Below are 8,739 nucleotides of genomic sequence, written 5' to 3' on the forward strand. Positions count from 1 at the left end.
CTATATTTAATAGAATTTATTACTAAAATATTAGTATTTAATATTTTAGTAATAAATACTAAAATATAGGTTAATTTAAATATTTTAGTAATAAATTCTATTAAATATAGGTTAATTTAAAAAGGCACAAATACTAAAGCTCATTAGTAAGACCAGTAGCTAGAATCTGTTTAGGATCTTTTAGATCCTTGATTACAACATCATGAGGTGAAAATTCAACAATTTTACCTTCACCTGAATGAGTTATCTGATAGACAGATAGAAGGTTGCAGGATAAGGTTGGAACACATAATACATCATTAAACTGACCATTGTCTAGATGAACAATTCCAGTCCCTACAACATTAAGAGATCTATCATCACCAATATATATATTTTTGGTGTTACAATTATTTATTACTATATATATATATATATATAGTAATAAATATATATATATATATATTTAATAGAATTTATTACTAATAAATTATATTTAATAAAATTTATTACTAATAAATTATAAACCCACCACACACGCCCCCTTGAAAAGGTCCATAGAAAAAACCTATGGACAATTCATCTCGAGTAAAGGAAAGCTATATAGAGAGACATTAGAGGTCGGTCTCCACCTAAAATAGTCCTCGAAGAAACTAATAACCCTGTAGCAACCACATCCAAATTTGTATAAAAAAATTGATTAAAAAGTCAAGCTATATATATATTCACTTTTATAAAATTAATAAAGATATTTTATTTAAAATAACTAATTAAAATTAAAAATGTGTTTCATATGTTGGGATATATAAGAATAAGGATCAATCTCTTAGAACATAGAGGGATGAATACTTTTGTTCCGGTTATTATTAGAGATTTGATACATAATAAGTATTCAGATTCATTAACAGGAGGGATAGATTTTGAAGTTGAGTAGATTTATTGTTGTTGTATTTGTTCTTTATGTGAGAGGTTTATGTGAGAGGTTAAGGTAGAGTAGGAATTTCAAATCCTAATTACCTATCAAATTTGACGGTTTGAACAACCTTAATACCTGTGTCAATCCTTTTAATATAAAATGTTGACGGTTTGTAAAAAAATTCACTGTATTTAACAGGCAAATCACCCCATGATGGTTTGAACAACTTTAATACCTGTTTCAATCTTTTTAATATAAAATGTTGACCGTTTGTAAAAAATTTGACTATATTTAACAGGGAAATCACCTCATGACAGATAATTTACCCATCAAATTCCATCCCTGGGCTGAGGCAATTTTCACTTTGATTTTCAAAACCACATTTATAACACAGGATTGCGTTCGACAATTTAGCAGACAGATTTAGTACTATTGTCCATCCATGATTGAGATGAGGGTCAAGAATTGAAAAGTCAGTTAAATTTATGGGGAGAAAAAGTATTTACAAAATCTGTCGGCGAAAATTGCAACGGGCATGGAATGGGAATAGCGAAATTGGCACGCCACCAAACTGCAAACATGGGAACAGTGGGCACACAACGTGGCTGTGAACAGAAATGTTCCCTAATGGGCTGAACGATTGATAAGGATGAGCGATTAACGTAGCAGACAGATGTATTTCAAATTTAATTTAAATAAAAATATATGATTATATATATATATATATATATTTTGTTGAAAGGCACTTTAATTGTTGATTAAGTAATGGTGACATAATTTATAAAAAGGAAAATAAGTAATAAATTTCAAATATTTACTAATAATTATTATGTGTTATTTGACAAAGAAACAATTGGATTTTTATAAGATATTTTATATATATATATATATAATTTACTATTATTTAAAAAATATAAAACAATTATTTTTGAAAAATCGAAATTAAAAAAAAAGAAAATTAGCCTCCCACTAATAATATTGCTTTGATCCATATCTGTAGTGTAACCCAATACGTGTCAACTTTATATTGTTCCACCTAAGAATATTAAAATTTTAAATCCGGAAGTGGCTGAACGATTAATGAGGGTGAGAGGTTTACGTGGCAGACCACTGTATTTCAAATTTTATCTAACTAAAAATATATTTAATTATAAAAAATTATATTATTTTAAAATTTTAAAATTATATCATAATTATTTAAGAATTTTGGATTTTAGGTATCTGTAATTTTTTTTTAATTGAATCTTGGAATCTTCACAGTGATAATCATGCTCCTCAACGTTTCCAATCCCAACAAAAATTCATCATTAAAAAATTATAATTATAATTATAATTATAATTATTATATCTTAAAAAAATATAAAATATCTAACTTGTAACAAAATACGTGTCATACGTGTCATTTTTAAAGTTGTGCACGTGGTTAAGAATATTAAATTTAGAATTTGGACTTTCCAATTTCCTAAACCCTATTTAGAAAGAAAATTATTTTGCCGAGTCCATAGAATATTGTATCAAGTATGAGGCAGATTTATTAGATGGCATGATTTCTTGGTGACTTAATCAGCGAGGCACACTTTCGCGGGGTGAGAATTGAACTTTTCAATGGGAAAAATATTTTAATATGATAAGATTTAACCAAAATTATTTTAATGATAGGACTTAACTAATTGAAATAACTCTCAAAGCTCTACCCACAGATTCTATTTTCAAAAGTTAAAAAAAAATAAAATTAAATTAAAATGGGGTTGACTTTACGAAACGAAACCAGTGTAAAGCGATAATCTTGATTGACGATTATAGAAATCTTTTAGAATTGAACAAATAAAAGTGATGAAATTCCAGAAATTTATTATGTGTATGAAGTAATAGATATTACATTTCTTCGAACCCTCCTTGTCGGCACAGAGACATTATTTCTGATACGAAGAGTTCGAAATTCTTGTGGGAGGATCCTCCTTCGGCCACCGCCTCTTCCGCAGCCGCCTTCAATTGTGTTACTTTTTTCTTTATTTTTTGCCCTCTTCTTCCCCATTGACACTTTAACGATACTTTCCGCATCATCTCATCCACCACAAACTTTGATTTGAAGTGCTGCTCGGCGTAGAGAGGCCACACGATCATGGGAACACCCATCGTCGTTGTCTCCATCACTGCGTTCCATCGACAGTGGGACAGAAAGCCGCCGGTGGAAGGATGGCCCGGGGTGCTCAACTGTGGCGCCCAACCCACCATGAAAATCCCCTGCTTCTTCTCCATCATGCGACCGTGGAATCCCTCGGGGAGAAAGTCGAGGACGGATGCAGGATGCGCCAGGATGCTCAACTGTAGCGCCCACCCCACAATGAAAATCCCCTGCTTCTTCTCCACCATGCGACCGTGGAATCCGAGAAAGTCGCGCCGAACTTATCTCGATTGCACATTGTTTGGGGTTTGTCGACGTGGCCATCAGGCCCTTTCCGTCTCAGTTGACGTCCGTTTGCATAAACGGTTAAACCCATCCGGCTGCCTAAGTCCGAAAACTGGTGGGTGAGAATTTGCAATCCGGAGCGCGTGCCGCCTTGTGTCTTTGCATTGTACTGCACAGCCTGTATCCGTACGTTCTCCTCCGTTCAACCACGGTAAGAGCTTTTTGCCAACTCCCTTCTTGTAAAACTACTACCTGCTAGAAAAAAAAAAATTATTTACTCCTATTGACATCAGCACTTACATATACTTTGCTCATGGTAATATTATTCTTAGTCACAATATTTATATCAGCACTTTACATGCATTCTACACACGGCTATATTATACCTAGTCTCAGCACTTATTCCATGGTAACATTAAACGTACGCATGTTGGTATTAGGCGTATGCATGTATCATTGGCTATGGTAACCTTATGAAACTCGGTTAATAGTTAAACTTAACCCTATCCACAGTCTCGAGAAGTATCTGGTGGTTTGCAAGGATATACTTACCATTATGGTTTGAATGATTTGATATTTTAATTTAAGTCTTCGTCCTGCGGATTCTGCAATTGCTATTTATGATCTCCAATTGTGAACGATGGCTACCCGTGTCAGCATTTATTCAATCAGGTCTGGGTTTTTGCGTTTGCTGGAGAGCTTGCTCCGGTTATTGTTTTCCGACCACCATTTTTAGCGCTCTAAGACCCGGGCTTCCACATGCTGTCCACCTGGCGTGTAAGACATGTAACCAGCCAGCTAGCTTAAGTTGCAGCATGCCGGTTGCTACTCCAGTTACCAACGCTGAAGGCGGATCTTAAATGCGCCTAGTACATGGCACGAATGAGCCATGTGACAGCATTCCTTTGGAGAAATCCCGCGCCCATTTCGACGGTGGAGATGGGATCTCCCAGATCGACGATTGATATCAAACCAGGGATGGGTAAAAGTCTTAAGGGTTTTTCCTATGTTGCGTTTGGGCCCTTGCTGTTCATTCTCGCGGTGACTCTCAACCTTAACAGGCTCTGGCGACAGTGCAGACTACCAACATGTCTGCCCATGGTGGAGATAGAGGTTCCACCTGCCGGCCATGGCCACGGTAATTCATGCACCTCCTTGCTCACAGTAAACGCTATTCTATTTACGGTTCTTAAATTCTTTTACTTTACTATGGTTCTGGTACTCATTCGTTCTTTGTTTTTCTGGCTTCCCTTCCATCACAGGTGCGGAATACGGGTGCCGTGACCAACGCATGGTGGAAAACAGCTCCGTCCATCCTCTTTCCGCTTCCTGGTAAGAGGAACCGATGCCATATATGTAAAAATTATGAGAAGATTCTGAGAGTAGGTTCCGGCCGACTTTCTTCTTGGCAAGCTGCCGAATCTATGTTTGAGCTACAGTGTTTTCTTTTTTGTTGTTCTGAGTCATCCCCTGAATGTGGGAGAAACGGTAACCCGCTCTGGTTTCTCCGTGGCAAATTTGGGTTCTGCCCAGAACTGGTGTGGCGGCGATGCCCAACCGGGCTGCGCTCGCTATATATCTTTTATATTATGTATTTGTTACAGGGCCGAGGGTTAACCCTGCGGTGAACATTCATGCTTTCATTAGCGGTTACAGCTGTTGTAATTTCCTCTTAACTGGTTAATGAATATATATGCATATTTTCATAGTAAAGTGTTACGGCTTTAATGGATTCTGAGTCTTCTGTTGAGTTAATATCGATATCTTACTTTGGTTTATAATTACAGATGCTCACTGGAAAACTTTCGCTACATTTGTTTGTTCTGCAGAATTCTTGTAAATTCCTATTTTCAATTAGGATTATTAACTCCAATGTTTGCTTGCTGTGTTTGCTTGTTAAATGTGGTTTATTGTTTTCGTCTTGGTGACTATTCGCTGACTTCTCTACCCTGTTCATACCGGCTACGGCCGCCCATTTCACAATGGTGTTCCACAGTTGATTTGGAACGTTTGGCACAGGGGTAGGATAAGTTCCTGGCGTGAGCACAAGCCTCCTTAACCCCCTTACCTTGTTAACGCATGACACAATTATATTACTAATTTCTGTATTTTAGCGAAAGAGACCTGTAGTCACTGTTCGGAAAAATTATTCTAAGAGCACACGGTCTATTTATTTTTGTCGACCTGTTACTGCTTCCTTTGTTTTGTAGGAATCGCTCCATGGATTTATATGTATCTAGGCTTCTATATTATCATTTTATTAGATTCACATACCGTGATGGTTGTTCACGGAATTCTTTTCCATTTAGCAGTTACTTAATTTACCCAGGATTCATTTCCAGAGGAAAATCAGTGATCCTAACTCTATTCTGGGTTTTGTTCTTTTCCTTTTTGACTGTTCTTTCTCTATGGCAGTCGCACAGGAGTTTCATTCTTTTAAAAGATAAATGTCTAAACATAGCTCAAGTCTTTTACTACTTGCATTTTTCAGAAGATATTTCTCTTTATACCATTCGCAGTTTCCTGCTCTGTCATAACTTTTAATTAATTCAACAGCATATACAGGCTACCAAATTCTCGGTCATACATACCTGTTCAGAGGCAAACCTCTTAGTGCGCTTGTCAAACCTCCCGACCTTAGGAGGGTCCTCCTCGACCTTCCACCCCCAAGCACTCCTGCAAGATTCTTGCTGTCTGCAAACCCTCTGGCACTACCAGAGTTACGCTATCTGGTCCTTACCAGACATAGCAGTTTCAGGGAGTTCTCTGCTTCCCAACATACGCTATCTGGTCCTTACCAGACGTAGCGTTCGCTGCCAAATTGCAACTTTTCTTGAGCCTTGCTATCTGGTCCTTACCAGACGTAGCAACCTCTTCTTTTTTTTTTGACATTAAGTATCCTTCCTCTATGAGGGCCTCAACCGTCATCTGAAGGTAGTTAGGGTTTTTCCCTTTCTGATAGATGTCATATTTTAATTCTAATACCCCTCTGATGAGGAAGCTCTATAACCATTAACAGTTGTTTTTATTTCCAAACCACACTTAATGGCAACCAATAACAACTATCAACATAATTAATTAAAACAGTAACAACAATAATAATTACTCAGTTTCACCAAACATAACCATAACAACAGTTAAATTTACTGTTTTTAATTTAAACACTAACGATTAACTAGGGGCATTACATCTCCCCCTCCTGAAGTTCAACATCGTCCCGATGTTGTTCACCCATAAACAATTCAGGATAATTTACTTTCATGCTCTGCTCATCCTCCCAGGTGGCCTCTTTTGGCCCAAAGTGCTGCCACTACACTTTAACCTGGGTGATGACTCGTTTCCGCAGCATGACCCTTTTCCGATCTAATATGCTCACCGGCTCAACTAGGAATTCTCCTTCCGGTTCCACCTGTATGTCCTGCCAGCTAATTATGTGTTTAGGGTCATAGATATATTTTTTAAAACGGACACGTGGAAGACATTATGGACCCGGATGTGGCTAGGTAGGGCTAGCTGATAAGCTACCGGCCCCACTCGTGCTAAAATCTGAAAAGGTCCACAAAAACGGGGTGCCAATTTGGCACAACCATTCCATTGTAAAGCGCTTCTCCTTGCCCGAATTCTAACATATACATGTTCTCCCACTTGGTACTCCCTAAAGGTCCTTTTTCGATCTGCAAAACTTTTCTTTCTGTCTTGGGCTACTTTTAAATTAGCCCGCACTCTCTTAACCATTGCCTCCGTCTCTTTTAACATTTCAGGACCTATCATGAGTCTGTCTTCCGGTCCACTCCAACTGAATGGCGTACGGCATTTTCTGCCGTAAAGTACTTCGAATGGGCTCATCCGCAAGGATGCATGATATCCATTGTTATAAGAAAACTCCACAAGATGCAACTATTCTTCCCACCGAGTGGGTTGTTGCATCACATAAGACCTCAGCATGTCCTCCACCACTTGATTCACCCGCTTAGTCTGCCCGTCAGTCTGCGGATGATATGCAGTGCTAAAATTCAATTGAGTTCCCAGACCTTCAAACAAGGTCCTCCAAAAAGCTGATGTGAATTTGACATCGCGATCGGATATTATAGTTTTTGGCAGCCCGTGGAGCTTAAATATGTTCTGCATAAAAACATTTGCGATTTGGGCTGCACGATACGTAGATTGAACTGGTATGAAGTGGGTTGTCTTACTAAGTTTGTCCACTACAACCATAATAGAGTCATTGTTCTTCTTGGACTTCGGTAACCCTGTAATAAAATCCATGGTAATAACTTCCCACTTCCATTCTGGTATGGGCAACGGTTGTAGCAAACCCGCGGGGTGTTGATGTTCAGCTTTAATTAGCTGACATTCTATGCATCATGCCAGATATTCCGTTAGATCCCTTTTCATGCCTGACCAGTGATATTCCTTCCGAAACGAAGTGATTAACTTTTGATAACCCGGATGTCCCGCATAAGGACTTTTATGATTTTCATCCAGAATTTTTCTCTTAATATCGCTATGATCGGGTACACATATTCTTTTCTTGTAACATAAAATGCCTGTTGCGTCCAATTCGTAACCTTGTTGCATGATGTGGATGTTTGAGTTCTGCACAAGTTGTTTCTTTTGCTGGTAGATTTGATCTTGCGCAGCAGCTTCTATATTTCTTTGCTAAAGGTAGACCGTCCTTCACTAAGGCCAATTTCATAGAGACAATGCGCTTTTCGGCTTAATGCATCCGCCACCCGGTTTTCTTTTCCTTTTAAGTGTTTGATTTCAAAATCAAAACTGCCCAAAAAGTCCACCCACCTAGCTTGTCTAGTGTTTAAAGTTGGTTGACTTAAGTAGCTAGTTAAGCTGTGATGATCTGTCATCAATAAAAATTTTCTTCCCACCAAATAATGGCGCCACATTTTTAGCGCATGTACTACGGCAGTGAGTTCCATATCATAGGCTGAATACTTCTGTTCATGTTCTTTCAATTTTCTGGATTCATACGCGATCACTCTCCCCTCTTGCATCAGCACCCCTCCTACACCCTCTTTGCTTGCATCTGTGCAGACTACGTAATCTTTTTCCGTGTCTGCAATGCTCAGCACAGGTGCAGTGGTGAGCAAGTATTTGAGTTGCTCAAAACTCTGTTGACACTCTGCTGTCCATTTAAATATTTTCCCTTTCTTTTGCAAGGAGGTGATGGGGTATGCAACCCTGGAAAAACTTTCCACGAACCGCCTATAATATCCAGCCAGCCCCATGAAAGATCTGATATCTGCCACGTCCTTTGGTGTTGGCCATTCCATTATGGTTTTAATCTTTTCAGGGTCCACAGCAATGCCTTTCTCGGTGATGATGTGCCCCAAATACTGGATCTTCTTTTTATAAAAGTCGCATTTGCTAAATTTTCCATATAACTGATGTTCCCGTAGAGTCTGTAGCACAAGTCTGA

At 38.2% G+C, this 8,739-nt stretch overlaps 1 protein-coding gene across 1 annotated transcript; it reads right to left on the reverse strand.

The window, feature by feature from the left end:
- Positions 1-2,770: 2,770 nt before the first annotated feature.
- On the reverse strand, positions 2,771-3,268 carry LOC149146480 (UDP-glycosyltransferase 1-like). The gene has a single exon (XM_089452780.1). The coding sequence runs from the start codon at positions 3,266-3,268 to the stop codon at positions 2,771-2,773; it is 498 nt and encodes a 165-aa protein (XP_089308906.1).
- Positions 3,269-8,739: the final 5,471 nt, after the last annotated feature.

The sequence above is a fragment of the Pinus tabuliformis genome, chromosome X (genome assembly GCF_031772625.1).
Source record: "Pinus tabuliformis cultivar Carrire ecotype Pingquan chromosome X, CPIR1, whole genome shotgun sequence".
Classification (NCBI taxonomy): Eukaryota; Viridiplantae; Streptophyta; class Pinopsida; order Pinales; family Pinaceae; genus Pinus; species Pinus tabuliformis.

Excerpts from the sequence above, each read along its gene's own strand:
- LOC149146480 (XM_089452780.1), bottom strand. The coding sequence starts at position 3,268 with ATGGTGGAGAAGAAGCAGGGGATTTTCATTGTGGGGTGGGCGCTACAG.